The sequence below is a fragment of the Nothoprocta perdicaria genome, unplaced genomic scaffold (genome assembly GCF_003342845.1).
Source record: "Nothoprocta perdicaria isolate Ctin4 unplaced genomic scaffold, notPer1 scaffold_260, whole genome shotgun sequence".
In the NCBI taxonomy this organism is placed as follows: domain Eukaryota; kingdom Metazoa; phylum Chordata; class Aves; order Tinamiformes; family Tinamidae; genus Nothoprocta; species Nothoprocta perdicaria.
In genome coordinates, this window is record NW_020455489.1 from 804,728 (window position 1) to 825,202 (window position 20,475).

A 20,475-nucleotide genomic window follows, 5' to 3' on the forward strand; every position below is an offset into this window, starting at 1 on the left:
TTACTTTCAGATATTGTGCATTATTTAATTTCATATTAAGAACAAAAACCTAAMCATTTCGATGACGATATTGGGATGATTTACTTCTGACTCAACCAGCTAACAGTTTAGCCAAATAATCTATTCTTCTGACTGTTATAGCTGTCATTTTGCATGAATAATCTATGATCACATCCTCAGAGATCAAATGTGCACAGGTTGGTGGAATGTCTTGATGTATGTATTGGTGAAGGTATTGGAAAGGGTGTATATGTATACATGCACATAACTTATTTTTTCTGAGTATGATGGCGAATGCATTGTTAAAATGTAATGGAGCGTAGCACTTTGTAAAATGAGCTATTAGAAAAAAAATGCAAGATTTCAGATTTAAAATTATTGCACTGATCATGTGGTCAGGGTAACATATTAATAAAAGCATGGTGCATGTCAAATGCAACACACGTAATCCCCAAGTTCTGTGTTAGTAAAGTCAATGTCTATTGATGCTCACCCTGCTAACATGTTTTGCAGAGAACCATGAAGTGGCTGTTAGTCRCCATCGCTTATTTAATGTGCAGTACTGAAAAGTCAGAGGGACTGATTGGAATGACAGAGGCAAGCCCCGAGGCACTCATGGATGTGGTAAGTTGCATTTTCTCTCCATTTGTTGCTGTGTGATCCTCTCATCCACTCCAAAAAGTTCAAAACTTTGGCACACAGGTCATTTATATTGCTATGTTATATATCGGTATATCAACATTACCCTTCTTTTTGACCAGCCTGGCCAAAACTCATGGTCTCCATACATTTATCCTTACCAAGGATGGCTGTGGCTCGGTCCAACTGAACACMGAAAGCCCCCAGGATGGAGAGGCCCCACCAACCCAGTAACTTAGCCAACTCTTTTTATTTCCCTCCCTTCAGGGTGATATTGTTCGCTACCATGGGTACCCCTACGAGGAACACGAAGTCATGACGGATGATGGCTATTACCTTATCATGCAGAGAATTCCTCATGGCAAAGACGACTTGGCAAGTGCAGCTACTTCGCATGAGGCAGAGTCACAAGGCTCCAGCATGTTCTGCACCAGTAAGTACTAGAAGAAAATCTGCTTGGTCCCAGAACCCCTGAAAGTTTTTGATTGGCAAGGACAGGCCATTGGCAGCACTGCCTTGTTGGGGGATACAAGGACAAGTGTGGAGTCCTRCACCTKGGGAGGAATAACACCAGGCATCAGTACAGATTAGGGGTTGACCTGCTGGAGAGTAGCTCTGCGGAGAGTGATCTGGGAGTCCTGATTGACAAGAAGTCAACCATGAATGAGTAGTGTCCTCCTGGCCAAGAAGGCCAATGGGATCCTGGCTGCATCAGGAGGAGTGTTGCCAGCAGGGCTGGGGAAGTGATCCTGCCCCTCTACTCATCTCTGATGAGGCTGCACCTGGAGTGTTGGGTGCAGTTCTGGGCTCCCCAGTACAAGAGGGATGTGGAACTTCTAGAGAGGGTCCAGAGCAGAGCGATGAAGATGATGAAGAGAATGRAGCATCTATTGTATGAGGAAAGACTAAGTGAGCTGGGCCTGTTTAGCCTGGAGAAGAGAAGACTGAGAGGAGATCTGATCAATAGGTATAAATACCTGAGAGGTGAATGTAGGGAGGATGGGGCCAAACTCTTCTCGGTGGTGGCCAGTGATAGGACAAGCGGCAACGCATATTTGAAACACAGGCAGTTCCATCTCCATGTGAGAAAGAACCTCTTTCCTGTGAGGGTGACAGAGCCCTGTCACAGGCTGCCCAGGGAGGTTGTGGGTTCTCCTTCTCCGGAGGTCTTCAAAACCTTCCTGGATGCCACCCTGTGCCGTGTGTTCTAGGTGTCCCTGCTGGAGCAGGAGGTTGGACTAGATGATCTCTAGAGGTCTCTTCCAACCTCAGCCTTTCTGTGATTCTGTGATTCAGAGACCTGTGGAAGGCTGGGTACACAAGGAGACATTCTTCCCTGTTGGATTAGCCTGAGTCAGAAGAAATGCATGTACCCACGATACCAGCTTTGTTGTTCTAAGAGGATATTATTTACAAGAGGAAAAAGATAGGGGAAATGAACATAGAGAAATCTCACCCCAAATTTTATACCCATCCAAAGATAGCTAAACCCATGACATACGGTCCTATGCATCCATAGGGAATTCCTGGTGGAGCAGCCAAGAGCCATTTATTAGTAAATATAAAACGCCTGCCAAATCTAATGTTATTTCACTATTTCTGCTGCTTTTGACTCTTGAATGGAATCACTATTTCAAAGTGGAGAGGATGATGCATACTTGGCAGGACCTCACAATCCTGTGAAATGTGAAATATGAATGTGATCAATAAGTATAATAGGTCAGATCTCTGTTTAGGTTACTTTTTTGTTTTTAGCTCTCCAGGGTGAAAATGTAATTATTAAGCTGAAGTCTAAGAAACAACAAAACAGAGAAAATAAAGGAAAAGCAGGGGGAAAAAAAGGACTTCTTTTAAAGTCATTTTAAATCCAACTTTTTAATGCTGCAACCATTCATTGTAGTTCCAGTGTATAAATTCTAATATCTTTAGTATGACCCTACTGTAACTAGGAATCTATATCTGTTTTGAGTATGCGACTGGAGTATAGACCTCAAAGGGACCTTTCCCATCTAAATCTTTCTCCACTCCCTCTTCCAGTCCACTGATCAAACTAACCAGCAATCAATGACGTGCCAGGAGTTTGGGGCTTTTGTAGAAAAGGTCTTCGCTTTCTCCTGAGGATTTGTTCCTATGTCCTGAAGTGGGCAGAACTGGGTGGAAGAGTTTTTCTTGACCACCCTGGGATCTGCATCTCTCTCAAAGGAGCAGGAGGGTATTTGTTATGCCATGAAAGAAACACGTATGAGGGACGGGAGCCTGGATTGTGTTGTCTGTTGAGCATCTCTTGGTCAGACCGAAGAGGACCTAGCTCAGAAGAAGACCAGTCAAAGGAAAGCAGTTTCCGTGGAGAAGGCACACTCAATATTCAGGCAGTCAAGGGGCACAGTTGCTTTCCTGTGAGCATGAGTCACCATGCTCCATTGAGTTTGGAGTCCCATTTTATCAGCTCCAGCATATGATTTTTCTCTACCCTGGGATGCCCAAACAGCCTACTCTTTCATCAAAAAAAAAAACCACTTCTTGGGAAAAGTAGGCTATATGGCTGTATATACCCCTTTAGAGTGCTGCCGAAGTGATATCTGAAGTGTGAATGCTCCATTGTTTTAGCTGGGAGAGGAAATGACCCATTTCTTCTTCTTTCTTCAGCTCCAAAGCCTGCAGTGCTCCTGCAGCACGGCCTGGTGTTGGAGGGAAGCAACTGGGTTACTAACTTGCCCAACAGCAGCCTTGGCTTCATCCTCGCGGACGCGGGCTATGATGTCTGGATAGGAAACAGCAGAGGGAACAGCTGGTCAAGAAAGCACAAGGAGTTTGCTTTTTACCAGGAGGAATATTCTGCCTACAGGTATTTTCAAGGAAGCTGCAGGAGTGATGGCAGATCTGCCTGTTTTGTTCATAAGGTTGTAAGTGCATAGGCTGGAGCTCCACCGATGGAGTTCTGGGATCTACCAATGGGCRTATGTTTGCACTACCATGACAAGGTATGGGTGTCCCTATGTGCTAACTCCCCAAATATTCTTTTCCTAATGCAATGGAACTGCATGGACAAGAACTTTACCTTTTCCTGCAAGCAGAATAGAGATTCGTGTGGAAAAGGTGCTCACCTAGCCTCCAGAAGTCCTGCACAGAAGTACTTCCATGTGCAAACACAAAAATCTTCTAAGACATATAACAAATTGATTTGGCAAACCAGGGATGTGAAGCATGGGTCAAGCTGTTGGGAAGACTCAGCTACATGATTTGCACGTAGCTCCTGGTGTTCCCAGCATCCAAGGCCAGCAACACTGATGTTGTTTTGTGCTCCTCTTCCTTGCAGTTTTCATGAAATGGCTATGTATGACCTTCCAGCAACAATCAACTACATTCTGCAGAAAACGGGACAGGAGCAATTATACTATGTGGCTTACTCTCAAGGCACCACCACAGGTATTTACGTGGAGATCAGGGCACTGGCAGAGTTACGTGAGCTGTGCACCTCATGGATGGTGGGTATTTTCCCTAAAAGTGTAGAAGATGGAGATAAACTGCAGCACATCMTAACTATGAGGGGAGAAGAGTAGGTAAAAATCCTGATTTGTATTAACAAGGCAGTCTTGATGAGGACAACTTAAAAGTAATTGCAGCAAAAGGTTTCTGATATAATCCATCATGGGAGCTGCAGCTGGAGTGAATTATCAAGGTGGGAACTGAGATGAGCTTCAGGTCACGTCACCAACCAGCTGTAACACTGGCAAAGCGTGACAGCCTCCAGGAGTACTTCCAGCCAGCACACACATCTAGGAGTCAGTAACCCCTGCAGAAACAACAGGGCAAGGTCTCACTCCCTCCCACTCTTGCAGGTTTCATTGCATTTTCCTCCATTCCCGAGCTGGATCGCAAAATCAAGATGTTCTTTGCATTGGCTCCCATTACAACAAACTCAAACATGAAGTCGCCCTTAGTGAAAGTGTTTGATCTTCCTGAGGCATTGATTAAGGTGAGTCTTATCAGACATTCGCTGGCTTTGCTCTTTCGGTACAAAGTCAGACAGGAAAGGTCTTGGAGGTTAGAAGTGAAGGCGAATGAAGAACGTCATTATACTTTATTGCCAGCAATGTCTTTTGGGAAGAAGAAAGCAGAAGGGTCTGAAAGCCCCCACTGGCAGTCAGTTCTTGAGTTAGCACTTCAGAAAAGCCTCAGCAGGAAGAAAGGRTTTGCAGAAGCTGATGAGACAAATGGACTAAGGTGGGAATGTGAAAGTCTCAGCACTTGAGATGCACAGTATTTACATGTCACTTTGCCCTTTGTATTCCCATTTGCTTTGAGCTCCTTTGTTCTGAAAAGGTCACCTTTGTACCTATAGTTTTGGAACTATGATGCTTTAAACCATGTGTAACCTCTTGCTTTCCAGCACTGGCCAAAGAGCTATTTCTAGACATTAGTTCAGGATCCTTCAGCTTTAAGGAGAAACGATCCTCTTTCAGGGTCCTAATCATTTCTGAAAAGTCAGAAAAGACAGAATTATGATGCATGGCAAAACTATGGGAAGGCACACAGCAGGGATGGAACTGTGTCACTGATAAAGTGTCTTTGAACTTCACAGCTCATTTTAGGACGCACAGTGGTCTTCGATAATGGTGAGATACTGCAGCAGGTGACTTCTCGACTGTGTGGCTATTCAATCTTTAAGAGCTTTTGCTCCTTGGTCCTTTACTTGCCTGGTGGGTTTACCAACAACTTAAACGTGGTATGTACACTCTAGATTCCTTCTTAAGTGACCTAGTTTTGCGTTGCTTAACTCTAATATGGACATGCAGCTAACTTCAAAAAAGAAATAAGTATTCTTTAAAAATCATTTAACCACAAATATAAGCCTTTCTCTGTGCTCCACTGCACTGAACACAACGTCATAGAATAATTCAGACTGGAGACAYGCCTGAGTAGGGGGTTCTGGTCCAACTCAAGCAGGGTCAAGCTTGCAGCTAAGGTCACCCAGGAGTCTACCCAGRCAAGTCTGGGCAATCTTCAAGCTTGGAGATGCCCCACAACCTGAGGCCTGTCTTGGATGGCAGAAGTCATATGGGGAAGGAGCTTTTCTTCAGGTCCAATTGGAATATCAAGGGCTGGATCCTCTGAGAGACAGCTTTTGCAAGTAAAACTGGTGACATATCCATTGAGAGCACCAAACAACAGTAACTTGGCCAAGCCTGGGCCCAKGCAGAGCTGGGCCACTGTTTTTGAAGACAAGCGTTGATGTTGTTATTTAGTCTTTCAAGAATGGGATGTGTTAGCAATGATGTGTGAGCTGTCGCAATATGCTGCACGTTGGCTTCGCAAAATGACCCTGAGCTCAAAATAACAAGTTCTCCTTTGAGCTGAAAAATATTATCTTCTACTATCATGACCCTGTATCTCATGAGAATTGCTGGGCTTACTGAAGGGAGCTCTGTGGCACCCTTTTTGCTGCTATTTGCAAAGTGTCTTCAAATGGAGTGCAGCTGAGTGATGCCTTCAGAGAGCTAAGGTGAAATAGTTTGCACGGATCAAAGATCCAGCCAGCCTTTGTGATCAAAACATCCATTTTTTGGGCTACGGAGATGGATCAAATTTAGTTCAGAGGGTATTCTCCTCCATGCAGAGAATAAATCTCTCCAACGTGTTCTTGCAGAGCCGCATAGACGTCTATCTGTCCCGCTACCCGGATTCGACATCCTTGAAAAACATGCTRCATTGGCGCCAGGTAATATTTCCTGCTGCAGAATAAGACGACATGCAACCTAGGCCCATGTTCTGGGAGAACATATACTGAGATATTTAAGTATCTCAATACTTAAGTATAATTCTTGCACTACTTTCCCTACACAGTTAGATTACACAGAAGGGGGAAATCTTACATGAAATGGTGATGCAGATGCAACTCTTTTGATCAAAGCATTCAGCAAAAGATGAGCCAGAGTGTTTTGAGCTGGTAGGTGCCAGAGCTGGAAGCAAATGATTAAATATAGACCGATGCGAGATGTAAGAGTAAGACTGAGGGTCAATAGAGTCATTATCAGTAAGTACTAAGTGAAATAGCTAATCAGTGAAAACATGCATTGATTCATATTCTTCTTTTCATATAATATCTAAGGAAATATAATGTCTAAGGCATCAACTAGCACTCTAAATCTGCTCTTTTTAATTTTTTTTTTTTTTTTTTGCTCTGAATGGAATAGATTAAACAATCAGAATTTGTTTTTCATTCAGATCTTTCAAAACACACAAGCATACGGCAGATGTCCACCCTTTCTAGTCTGCTCTTATCATTCTTAAATCTTCTTTTAACATTCCCTGTTGTACATAGAAAATAAACATCTCTCTATTTTCCAGCTCTATCTAACAGGGGAATTCAAATATTACGATTACGGCAAGGACAACATGCTCCATTATAACCAGGTAAGAGAAACTGTTTATTTGTCAGTTTTAGAAGAAAAGAGAGAAAAAGACAGTGAAAATATTCCAAGAACTCAGACTGGCTAGTCCGGGGTTTATGGAAATAACCTTGTTTAGTCAAATTTATACCTTTCTTATAAAGAAGAGCTTTACGATGTTTTTCGGTGCTAACTTTTTGACTCTGATGAGAACTGTGGAAGTCCAAGGCATAGTCAGGATCTCCAGTGATATTCTCTATGTTGTCTCTCTGGATAGACAAGAAATTCCAGTAGCAATCCAGCAATGCAGTATTTTTTGTGTGTTTGCAGAGGCTTGCAGAGGATTTTCTAGCCGTTCMCTTTCCAAGCTATGTTATTTGTCTTCCAGACATCTCCTCCCTTTTATGAGCTGGAAAACATGAAAGCACCTCTTGCTGCATGGTATGGTGGCAAGGACTGGATTTCAGCCCCCGAAGACGTTAATATAACATTGCCACGCATAACCAATGTGGCATACAAAAAGTATATTCCTGAATTTGTCCACTTTGATTTCCTCTGGGGTGCRAAAGCATATGAAGAAGTATATGGAGAAATTCTTCAACTGATGGAGAAGAACCTCTAGAGTTGGGATAGTGGCAATAACTGTTGAGTTCTCATTTCTCTTCAGGGCTTCATTTTTTTGTTTTGTTTTAAAATAGTGAGAAAAAAAAAGAGAGAGAAAAAAGTTCATTAAACTTCTACACTTGGTTTATATTTATAATACTCTGGCAACTAGATTAACCAGCCCAATCCACTGATTCGGAAATCATATAGGCTTTGTATTAAATAATGGGAGTCCCTGGGAAAGGCTGGCATGGCCCTGGAATTCCCAGGAACCTCACACATGTGGATGTCCACAGACAAGTGATCTCAGTGGAGTTGGGCACCTGGTCRCTGTGGTTGGCCTGGCCTCCCTATGCCTCAGTTTCCAACTGCAATGCTGGGATGGTAGCTCAGCTCCATCCTGGATGCTGTGATGAGAATAGGTATGCTCAGACAAGACCACAAGGTCCTGCTCCACGTGATGAGTCCTGCCAGTGCAGCTTTATTTTGTGACTCTTCTACATCAAGAAATGCAAGAATCTTAAGTTTATTATTTTCATTTGTGGTTTGAAGTAGCTGGAGACCTTCTGTCCAAAAAAAATAAGAAGAGCAGGCATTTTGCCATGAAAACTTTGCTAATGCAGGCTAACATCTTTTCTGTAAACGTGTGTTGACACACATAATACCTGCTCATACACACACATTTTTCAGTAGTTTCTACTAAGAAACATTTTTTTTTTTTTCACCATTTTAAGTATTCTTAAAATACTTAAAAATATTCCCAAGGCACCAACCCAGAAAGTCACCTATGGCTGAATTTCAGGAAAAGCTTTTGTTTTCTATATCCGTGAGAGAGGAGAGTCTGGTGGAAGCCAGGAAGAAGTCTATTTTCAGCTTTGCACTATGCTTCGTAGTAATGTATTGACCAGGAGAGGAATTATGAMTTTGCCTATTTGCATAACTTCATTCTAAAAATATGTTCAGGAGCAGGGCAAAGGATAAGGCCCTCCTTCCATGGAAACGTACAAATAAAGATAAAATAAAATAAGATCTGCTGACCTCTGTCTGCCTGTAAGGCTTTAACCCTCTTGAGAAATGTGGTGATTTTCAGCACAGATCTTCAGCTSTTTGCCCAACACTCTACACACTGCACAGAATGGTGGCAAATGCCCACCACAATGGTTCTGCCAAGATCTTCTGAAAACCAAGCTGAGGGTCTTCACAACATGATCCAGGTGTTTCAAGATAGAGGGGGGAGCTTTGGGGACACATCCATGTTGGAGGGACAGAAATAAGCAGTATTTGAGTTAAAGGAAACCACCGAGGAGTACATGTTGTAAAAGGCACTGTTTTCCTTACAGCAAGCATTGACCAAAGAAGAAAATCAGCTTGGATTAGGTAATCATTGGGTATACAATTTAGGCTATAGGTTAGGTTTGATCTACATGGAAATAGGGTGATTAGGTACCTCAGTTGGTATCTTTGCAATGACATCAATGTGATTAACTGCTTACTGCCAGGCTCACACAACAACAACATTTCTTCAGCATTGCATTGCCTTCATGCTATGAGTGTCAATGCAAATGCAAGAAGACTCTCATAYCTCTGCAAGTAAACATCTGCAGCTTTGCAAAACTTTTCCCCAATAGGCTGCAAAAAGCCAAAAAGTCTGTTTTGTTCTGTTCTGTTTTCTTAGAATTACTAACTTTTTACCTTCTGAAAGGTTATAATAAAAATAGCGTTTCTGTTATTTTCTTCCCCTTCAATCTATAATGTTTTTGACATTTCTGCGCTTCTTTGCTGTATTGTTTGTATCACCTTGTTTTAATTCATTTCACGGCTGATAGGTTTAGTGAAGTTCTTTCCAAATCAGGTTTTGGGAGCACTGTGTTTTTCCTGGAACAGATTCATTAGATAGTCCAGTTTTGCATTTCATTTTAGAGGATCAATGATGTTTTAACTGCTGCATTTCGAAAGGAAAGAGCACGGTAAATAATCCGTGTGCTTATAGCATAAATATCATAGTGTTCTTGGGTCTCAGGTCATGTAGCCTCAGTAAGTAAAGAAATGGAGTTACCCAGGGAGGAGGTTGCCAAACTTTTAGATATTAATTAACCTTTGATGGTCAATAGTGGTGATTTATATGCAACATTAAGCCACCAAGTCAACCAAGTCACTTGTTGTGTAGTTACATAATGCCGAGCCCACAACTCACGCAAGTCTAAGACCCGTAAACAACTTAGGATCTTCACTAAGGAAGATTTAAGAGGACTTAAGCGGGTTAAACCTAAAACCTGAAGCCTTGCATGCAGCTGATGACACTCCTGTGAGATTGATGCATCTTCCATGAAACACCTCTCTGGTGGAAGTGGATGCCCACCTTTATCCTCCTGGGAGAGATCAAGGTGACTATATTTGTACCGCTCTGCTTCCCCAATCCTTGGGTAAAGAAGCGAGGTGCTGCTGGTCCCCTAAAGCATCCAGGCTAAGAGATGGCCCATAGCAAGAACTAGAGTCCTTCACGGTGYGAAGTCTGTCACTTTGGGACCTGAGCTTTCTCTTGGTAGAACAAGGATGTCAGAGCCGATGTCTAGCAGCGAGGCYTGGAGCTGAGGGCCCTTTCCATGCTGGCACAGCCTGTCCCATTGCCACAGCAAGGGAGCAGGGCAGGCTGGGGCAGCCCCAGGCCAAGAATCAGGCTCTTCAGTTGAGCCGAAGGTGGGCCAAGACTGGGCTGGGAYATCAGCCTGCAGACCAAGGTCTGGGTCAGCTTCATCTCCCACCCTTAGACCTCACAACCCAGCATCCTGGCCATCCCCACCCCCACGGATGTTCTTATGGCAGATCARTTCTTTCTTTGTATGCTCCATCCATAACCCTTCATATCCATGCATGGGTGCAGGGTATTGTTCATCCTGTCACTTACTTAACCTCCTGCAGATGTGCACACGCAGGACAGCTCATGATCTSCATGCCTATGGTGTGCAAGGCAAGAAGGGCTTCAAAGTGCCACATTCCATTCAAAATACAGCAACTGCGCTATGTTTGCTGGACAAAAACATAGCGCACACACAGAAAACGTGGTTTTTCTTATGAAACAAACAGGTTTACAGTGCTGTCTCTGCCCAAGAGACGTGGTGAGCAATTCTTCTGTGGTTTCTTTGCTATATGGAGACTATGCAAAGGAATACGTATAAAATAAAATTGTATTCTTTTAAGGAACTCTGAGATTGCTTTGGCATCTGCTTTAAGCAACTGACTAGTCTACGTTATTATTTACAATCTGATTTGTGCTAGGGTTAATCTAGGATAAGGTTACGTTACGTCAGATGATATACTGCCTTTTTTTTTTTTTTTTTTTTTATCCGTAACAGTAAGTATGATGAAAGTTTCCAACACCCTGGAATTACTGAGTAAATCCTGAATTTTACTGAATTAGTGACATGTAGGTTTCTTATTTTAGTAACTACGATAATCTCTGTGCTAGTTCCTAAGTTATTTCCAAATCCTCTTTCAAGAAAAAAAAATAAGGGGGGGAGGAGGGACCAAGAAAAATACAACAACACATTTGATTAATATAAGTGTTTACTTATAGAGAAAGTATGCTGGAGCCAGCCCAGCAGCCCAAGTCTGAACAGAGCAAACCTTTTTTTAAAAAAAAAAAAAAAACCCTAAAAACCTATTATGGGAACTACTTTTTTTCGATAAATTTCATAGGACAAGCACAATAAGTTTAGGATTGTTCTGGGACCATCTGAATGAAGACCTAGGAGACGGAATTGCTGAGATAAACCATTGGTTACCACACCTCACCTACTTCTCAATCAACATATTAGGAAATATTTATAATTTGCTTGGCTCAGTTTTACTACTGTGTATAAAATGATTACGTGAATAAATCTAGCAAGATGTTGTAAAAATAATTCACTCTTTCATCAAGCTTGACTGTGCAACTCTGCTGTGAGTAAATTCCTACTAAATGTGTAATCAGAGATGCTGGAGATATCCTAGCCCAGCTGAGGGGCTTTAAACTGGGAGAGGTGTAACCAGTTCAGCACAAGTTTCTTTATCAGGTTCTTTACTTGGGCAAGGCTCCCTCAGGTTGCTGCAAAGAAAATCATATTTGGCTGGCAGGGATTACACAAGAGTTGATATTCCCTTATTCCTAATATCAGGATGATACTCTCTTTCCCTAGTCAGGCTGCAAAGATCAGATTAGGGCTGGTTAAGCACCTCCTTAGCTGTGACTTTCTTCCCCTTTGGCTTGGGCAGAAGATAGAAGTTCTGTAATCCATTGCCTATGATCTAGAGACCTGCATATGCATGAAAACAACAGGAAAAATAACACCCGAGTACGATTTGTAAGATGGCATTCATAGCCAAGGACTTCATTAATAGCAATCAAACTGGTAAGCGCGGAGGAACGTGCTACTCGTACCATGGTGCCCCATTACTCATCAGCAGAGACCTGAACCTAAGAAAAGCAGGACAGCCATGGAAATGCAGCAAATTCCATGAGCCACTTCTTTTCCTGTTACCACAATGGGACCAATGTTGGAACCGTGAGATTTATGAAGAGTGAAGTCAACAAGATGCCTAAATCAACAATAACGTCACAACAACATTCGATCCCTAAAGGCTCTTCAAGACCTGTCTGAGAATAAGTTTGTCATTTCCATTGAGAGAAATCCAAACAGTTTCTTTTGCTTAAAAGCTAAATAAATTATCTTTCCCTTTCAAACCAGTCTTGCTTTTTTTTTCTGCAATAGTTCCCACAACAGCACTGAAGAATCATGCCATAAGTGTGGTCATATAGTTTAATTTTTCAGGTACCTATGATATTCTCCCTAATATGTAGTTATGTGCCTTCATGGGATACTGACATTGTAGGTTATCACTGGTGCTTTTTTGTAATTCTGTCCRATGTATATTCACAAGAAGTATCACTGCATTATTACACTTTCCCCCTTAACGTTGATACCTCTGTGTCAAAATGTCCATTTAAGCTAAGTAAGCCTCTAACATATTAATTTCTTCTTTTGAATAAACTGCCCAAGAAGGTAAGAAATTAGGTGATCTTGTCACCTAATTGCTCACCTTTCAATTGCTCCTTTCAATTGCTCTGACCACCAGTATAAACACTGGGCTACATATCACAATAAGCTCAGCACTGACATTGCTATGAAAGTCCACGGTCTGAGGATGCTGTAGAAAACTCCGATGCCTTCCAAAACGCTGAAATGGTTGCCCAGCAAAGGTTGGAGGTCACAACCATCACAGTTGCTGGAGGAGTAGATGACCATATGGGGAAAGCAGATTTTGAAATGCTGAGGAGTTTTCCGTAAGTGCTGTTTTGGAGGCATTCCTGGGACAAAATTCGGGGAACTGTTAAAAACTTGCATGCTCTTGTCTGGCTGCTTCAAAAAGACAGTCATGTAAAAGAAGCCACTTCTGCAGATGGAGCCACTGGACTCCATCTGGACTCACTAACAGTGGGAGAAAWGCCTTGAAGTGACAGTCCCAGATTTGAGTCCCCATGGTTGAATTCAGGTCTAGGAACCTCTCTTTACAACCCACTTTTAAGAGATGTTGGATATCTAGTAGCCTCTGCGATGACGTTTATCCATATAACACAGATCTATTCTGAGGATGCGGTGACAAGCCAACTCCATCCTGCTTCACCGCCTATATTTTGATGGTGGTCTTGGACCACAGTGCAACACGGTGCTGATGGCCAGAGATGAGTGGTGGCTGGTATCACCAGTAGCTGATGGGTTACACATCCGGCATTACAAAGAACTTGGAAAAGGGATACAAGGCAGATCATTTGGCTGAGAAACCATGAACTGGAGACTGTGACTGCTTCCAGGTCCACTGAAGGAGGACGTAGTAGATGAGGCACTTAGGGGCGTGGTTTAGCAGGCACGGTGTTGAAAGTCTTATGGTTGGACTCGATTGTCTTGAAGGTCTTTTCCAACCATAATGATTCTATGATTCTCTGACTTAGTGCAGTTAGAGACTGCTTAGGAGTGGTCTATCTCTATGCTGCTGAGAGGAACTTGAGGGTAAASTATGAGAACACACACTGAAAACCATTTTTTTTCAGCCACAGGACTTTTTTTCAGTTCTTTTAAGATGTGCACAGGAATTGCCCTCCTTTAAAAGCAACAGGTAAAGTTCATCTCAGCTTGTTTCTAGACAAAAAGCTAGGGACAAAAGCAAACTAACGAAGCTAGGAAGGCTCTGGCCTCATCCCCCATAGAGAAGTAGCACCCACACCTGTGGTCCCTGTATGCTGGTGGTTGCGGCACTGATAGCAAATTACAGCTTGGAGAACACAAGCTGCGACACACATGTTTTGTAGAAGTCAGACAGCTGAGTGTGTTTCATAACTCACATACCACGTGCACGGGCTAGAGCTGGTATGAGCCTCCAAAATCAACCTAGCTCCTGTGTGTGCAGGAAATGTTTAATCAAGCAGCGGACCAGATAGCTGTAAGCTAAGCCAGGTCTTCTGGGTGACGCCCAAGGAGCTGCAGAAAGGCACTGGTTATCACATCCCGTGATGGGGATGGAGAACAGGCACGTTTGCTCCGTGCGATACATGCAAGCTCAGCAAAACAGAGGCACCATATAAGCTCTGCTSTGCTCCACCTCGCACTGTCAGGATGCCTTGTGAAGCCTGCAGAGAACCACATATGAAGGCAGCTTTCCCTTCCTGTTCTTCAGGGACTCAGGGCTGGCTGGGAGAGCAGCCCTTGCCACAAGCAGTGGCAAGCAATGTTGTCCTCTCAGGGGATATTTTCAAAGGTCTTTGGGAGTTAAGAAATGGCCCTTTAGAAAGCAAATATGTTGATGGCTTTGGCGACAGTTACCATGAGGTTAAGGTGCAGCTCCACGGCTGAAATTCCTGACTGCAGCAACACTCTGGCTGCTTTCCAAAGCACCATCAATACGCCAGGATGAAAGTCATTGCCACAAGGTGAAGCAGAGGAAGTTACCAAAGATAAGACCAGCATGCACATCTTTTAATTGGAGGTCTCATGCTGTGGTTTAGCATGCCACCGACGTACCAGGGCTCTGACACAACGTGCTCTTTTTAACACGTTGGTGTTGGTAGAGCCACTGCCATTCGTGCCACTGGCCGGATCAGATACGACATTGGGCTCGGTCTGGTAATGTATTCTCGACCTCCTCCTCTCCATTTGCATTGGAGTTGCAATGCAAAAGGCACTGACTGCTATTTCTCAGCAATTTGCTTCTTGTTAATATTGTAGACTGAGTTACTCTGAACTTTGGGGTTATTTCCTTGGAAAGAAGGGGGGCCTTGTGGCATGGGAGAGCAAACAGAGAGAAGAAGAAGAAGAAAGATAACCATCTGGCTGGCGAAAAAAAATACAGCTAACTCAGTTGAGCAGAACTTAGGCTCTAACTTCTAGGCTAAGCATTATAAATCACATAATAATAATAATAATACATGAATTGTGCTGTACTCAGCACACATACATGAATAGAGCTGTGCTCAGGACAGGAAGATCTCAGGTGATCAAAAGCTTTCTGATGTTTTCTCGCTATATGTGCTTAACAGACTGCCTTCCTACAAGTCTCTGTAAGACTCAGTACATATAATGCTTGTGTGAACTGTGATTTTTGAGTGCAATGGTTATGCAATAAAAAATGTATAAGTATTGACAAAACCATAACCGCACCAACCTAAAAGTATTGCCTGCATAGTTTAAACATTTACATATCGTTCTTATGTATTCTTATGACCTGCTGAAAAGCAGCTGTGTGGAGAGGGCTTTGAGATTGCTTGGTATTACCAAGCTGTTTGTCTTCATTTTACCATTAAAATTATAATATGCATCTTGCATAGTATCAGATCCAGTATGTACAGAGGATTAAAGAGACCCTTGCCTGGACTACAACTGCGGCTGGATTTGGGAACTCCTCCCTACCTCCAGCTTACAATTTATGGTGTTTGGATACAAAAGGAACTTACTCCTGCATGAGCAAGAAGGGATGGGCTTTCCTAATAACGCTCTTAACACACTGTTTCACTCAGACATAAGATGTGGATGTTTATTGCAATCCTGCTTTTGATACAAGCACCTGTGAACTCCAAGGACATCATCAGGAAGGAAAAGGAAGCAAACCCAGAGACATTCATGAATGCTGTAAGTCTGGAGAAGTTTGCTTTTTGTGCTAAGTCTGAAAATGTGCAGGTGTGTAGCTGGGGGAGAGAGTGTTGCAAAGGAAGGTATGAGGCTTGGGCTGCTACGGTCATCACCATGTGTGCTGGTTTTGTTGAGCCGTGTAACGTCGTATTGTCTCCATGCCTTCATTAACCAGTCCTGCTTCCTGAATGACTCTCCTTCCTCCCAGCAATATGAAGTGCAGTTATAAGTAGGTCAGTCAGAGGAGGGACTAATCCCATGAGCATATTTGATCAGACATCTTCCTTGAGGGTAGAAAATTCTGGATGCTCTTTTCCTAGTTCAAGCAGTTCATCGCTTTTCTCTCTGCCCCTTGGTAAGGCAGGACCTCAGACAGGCATCATGAACCCCAAAAGCTATTCTATAAAGAACGAAGTGAAGACAGTGCTTTACAAAGCACAAATGCGCAATCACAGCCAAGGTGAGTCTGGTGGCACCCTGGTTGGGGTCTCCAGTCCGACCCCAACTCACAGTAGGGCCAACATTGCAGCTACAGCAGGTTGCTTGGGGTTTAGGATATCTCAAGAAGGTCTTGAAAGTCTCTGAAGATGTACTGAGATGGACTGAGTAAAACTGCCAACATGGATCTCTCCTGCCAGCCACATGAAAAAAGCAGGCATAGCTGTATGTTGGCAGGATCACATCTCAATTTCACCAGGTTGGACCTTCTCAATCAGTCAGATTTTAGCCGTTAATAAAGTTTAGGTGAAATTGCAGGAGTCCTGCCAAATCCTATAGAAGTTTTCTTACTGCCACGAGAGGCCCTTCCAGTCAGCCCAGCTCTGCTATTACATAAACGTGTGATCTTATCCGCTCTGTAAACTGTCTCCGAGCAAGATATAACATGTTTTGCTACCAATATCAGATGCCAGCAACYTTTCTGTTTTCAATCTTCATTTTTGGAAATACTTTTTCAGATTGTATATTCATGGGCCACCTGTCACAGCTGAGTCCTGTAACCTTCTGGTCCCTTGCCCAGTTCAGTTCTGTTAGAGTAGCTGCTCACTGGCACGAATTCAAAAGCGAATGACTCCTTTTCCCTTGTAGTCTGCATTGCTTGATCTTTATTTTCCCTGAGGTACTTCTATTTCATGCAAGCCACTTGAAAAGACCTGCCAGCTGGTTAGGAGCGCACTCTAAATCAAGCAAACATCTTGACTATGAAAGGTTTCCCAACTTCATTTTTCTTCTCTCAGAGTCAAATGATCTGCTACCACGGATACCCAAGCGTGGAATACAAAGTTCTGACTCGTGATGGTTATTACTTGGGACTGAACAGAATCCCTCATGGGAGAGAAGGTCCTAGGAACAAAGGTACGACTCTATTGGACAAGCAAGCCAGCAAAAAAAAACAAAAAACATGGCATATCAAGCCACCACCTGGTATCCAAGGGAAAGGATTAACTTTATCAGGCCRGGAGGGTGTTTCCTGCTAAAACAAAACTCCCAAACCCATGGAACTTCTCTGATTTACAGTCAAGGCTTTCTCAGCCAGCACAGGAAAATGTGCCTGCAACACAGGAACCACCTTTGATAACAAGTGATGACTTGGTTTTGAGTCTGTGAAGGTACAAGACGATCTGTAAGAGAGATCCTTGGKTTTTTTTCTTATTTTTTACTTTTTAGTTTGTTTGTTTTTCCATAACTGTGGCTGTGGTTTTTCCATAACTGTTGCATTTTAACTGTTTCAGGGACAAAGCTGGGCTTTTGAGCTTTCTCATGGTTGTCGTGACCATATGGGTCTTGCCCAGCAGTCTGAGACAGAGGAACAACCACAAAGCAACTGCAGCAAAGGTTTCTTAATACCTCTYGTTTAATCCTCTCTCTCCAGGTTTTCTCTTCAACAGGAGATACTGAGATATAAGAGGATTGTACATTCTCCCATAGTAAGACTGAGGTTGTGTAGAGGCATGACTACAATAGAGAAATGGGTTTCTCTAAATAGGTTTAATGACATATGCTCTTTCTTTCACATTCAGGCCCCAAGCCAGTTGTGTTTCTTCAGCATGGATTACTTGGAGAAAGCAGCAACTGGGTGGAAAATCTGGCTGGGAACAGCCTTGGCTTCATCCTAGCAGACTCTGGCTATGACGTCTGGCTAGGAAACAGCCGTGGGACCACCAGCTCCCGGAGACACAAGCACCTTTCAGTTGACCAGGAAGAATTCTGGGATTTCAGGTAGAGTAAGGCTTACAAAAGCCAGTAAAYTTTTCTGCCTCTCACTAACCTCTAGACAGAGGCGGGTACCTTCAGGCAGACAAGCCAGGATAGCTAATTCCCTCATTGTGGCCTCCTCCTAAACTCCCCACAGAGGAGCACCCACAGATGTCGGAGGTGCCTGTGCAGACCTGCCTTGTGACATAGTGCCAGCATCTCTGAGCAAGTGCCCGGCCCTGCCAGGAGCGCAGGGTGCTGCTGCCTGTCTATGCAGACATTGCAGGACCTTCAAGGACGTCCCAGGCCAAACCTTCTGGCAAGCTCCATGCAAGCAGTGGTGCAAAATCACCATCTCCTGCATCTTGCCCAAGCCAGCCACGTGCCACAGAAACCACATCCCTCAAAACAGGCAGGGTGGGTCACGTACTGAACGGAGTGCACCTGGCCCTGGTCCACCCACGTCAGCAGAAGTTCTCTGGTGGGCTTTATTCCTTCCTATTCAGGCTCCATACATCACCTCTCTTGAGACACACACCGCGGCAACATCTAGGAARGGGCTTCTCCTCCTGCCCAGCAGCACAGTTCAAGGAGACAAGGGATATGATTTTAAACCGCCACTGCCTATCTAGAGCTGATCACAAGCACCATCCCAGGCGAATAAATATGCTTGAAGTAGAAAGGTTAGCAAAATAGGTGCACTGGGAAATAAAGAGATGACTAGAAATGTGGACARGCAGCTATGGCGCATGGTCAGTTCAGCCCGTTTTAGTGCAAGACTGTGTGGTTCACTGTATCAGGTCAAAAGCTAATAAGAACTAGCTTTCCAACCCCTCCTGAGAAATAGCAACTTCTAGAAGCAGAGCTGACTTTGGCATCCTGATGGGAGCCAACTCTGGCTCTTCAGAGTTCAGTATATTGAAACCATAATGGGATACTGAACTTCTGGTCATGGTCTGCACAATTTATCTGTAGCTAAACACTGTTAAGAGGAGAACTAAGGCGTTTCAAGGAGGGTCAAGGCCATTGCAGAAAGAATACCCCTATATGCTTTTTAGTTTCACTAAGCACAAAGTTCCCTGTGGTAATGAGAATTTTCCTTTGCAAAAACAGCCTCAGACATTAAGGTTTTTAATGCAAATCAGTCAAAAATCACAGTTTTTGGTCTTACAGTGTTACCGTGTGACTCATGCACCATTACTGTATTTCAGCTTCCACGAAATGGCAATGTATGACCTCCCGGCAATGATCGACTTTGTTCTGCAGAAGACTGGACAGAAGCAAATAAATTACGTTGGCTATTCACAGGGCTGCTCTATAGGTGTGTTAGGAGGAACTGTACATCATCTTCCTCTTTGCAGCATGCCCTTTTTCAAGGTCCCTTTATGAGGACAWTCTTGAAAACTTGCATTTTGCAATTGCTTTTTTGCAATTTGGAAAATGGGACTTCCAAGTCCCACTGCATCCATGATTTCCGTAAGGAATCTGTGTGGACCAGCATGTTCCTGAACAATTGAAAAGTTCTTGGTGACTTCTGATCAGCTCCACTTCTAGTAAGCTCCTGGGTGCTGTTACCACTAGATCATTTTACTATAATTCAGCCTAGAAAACATAATTGCCAGTGCTCCACACCAAAAGGAAGGGAGTTTTGCGCTGAAGATCCCAGTTTTTACCTCCAGCTGAAACATTTTCACAAGCCAGGCCAGCATAGTTGTAAGACGACCTTTATGTTCATTCTGTCCATTAGTTGGAAGTAATGGGAGATGACAGTACTGTTGTCTTCTTCTCGCTAATATGGCAGGAGTTGGTGACAGTCATTAAAGGCATTTTATCATCCACACCTAACTATAAAGGTAAAGAGCTTGCCTCACTTTGAACATCTCCTACACTGACATTAGAAGGGAGGGAAGAGTCACACATCCCAGATTTCTAATTCAGAGCTCTAGATGAACATTTAGATAAAGCATCTGAACAGAGATTAACCAGTCACAGACTGTTTTTCTGTTAAATCTGCTCTTCTGTTTTCTCAGCATTCATAGCATTTTCATCCATGCCAGAACTGGCTCGGAAAATCAAGATATTTTTTGCCCTTGCTCCTGTAACAGCGATTAAGCACACCGAAAGTCCTATCATGAAAATACCATTCCTCCTGGACACCCAGTGCAGGACAATAAAGGTAGGAGATTATACTGCATTCTGCTCCTCTGAACACATGAATGCTGGAAGAGGCATTGCGCCCAGGCACAATCCCTGAGCTATTTGATTTATTAGGTACAAATTCAGGTGCAGGAATGTTTCTGCACAGACACTTTGTTGAATTTATGTATTCCTGCTCTCTCTAGTCTTTTCAAGTTTTTAAAACTGTCCTTCTCTGGGAGTACTTACGGGATTCTTGGCCATGCCACCTTGGAATGCTCGGCATTGCTGCGTATGAAATTGTTAACTTCAATGACAGTGGGAAATGAATCCAAAGCTCGACAGACACAGTAGAATCA

General features: G+C 43.3%; 2 protein-coding genes across 2 annotated transcripts in view; both read left to right on the plus strand.

The window, feature by feature from the left end:
- The first annotated feature begins 576 nt into the window (after nucleotides 1-576).
- Nucleotides 577-7,650, plus strand: LOC112948442 (lipase member M-like). The gene is made up of 9 exons (XM_026040682.1): nucleotides 577-624; nucleotides 907-1,072; nucleotides 3,286-3,484; nucleotides 3,956-4,065; nucleotides 4,479-4,615; nucleotides 5,222-5,365; nucleotides 6,287-6,358; nucleotides 6,988-7,053; nucleotides 7,417-7,650. Exons 1-9 carry the CDS (start codon nucleotides 589-591, stop codon nucleotides 7,648-7,650), a joined length of 1,164 nt encoding a protein of 387 aa, XP_025896467.1. The 5' UTR covers nucleotides 577-588.
- An 8,032-nt stretch (nucleotides 7,651-15,682) lies between these two features.
- Nucleotides 15,683-20,475, plus strand: part of LOC112948443 (lipase member M-like) — an 8,308-nt gene continuing 3,515 nt past the window's right edge. Inside the window, exons 1-5 of the mRNA XM_026040683.1 lie at nucleotides 15,683-15,787; nucleotides 17,023-17,140; nucleotides 17,806-18,004; nucleotides 19,192-19,301; nucleotides 20,011-20,156. Of these exons, the coding sequence (XP_025896468.1) occupies nucleotides 15,683-15,787; nucleotides 17,023-17,140; nucleotides 17,806-18,004; nucleotides 19,192-19,301; nucleotides 20,011-20,156 (678 nt within the window). The remainder of the gene's footprint in view (nucleotides 15,788-17,022; nucleotides 17,141-17,805; nucleotides 18,005-19,191; nucleotides 19,302-20,010; nucleotides 20,157-20,475) is intronic.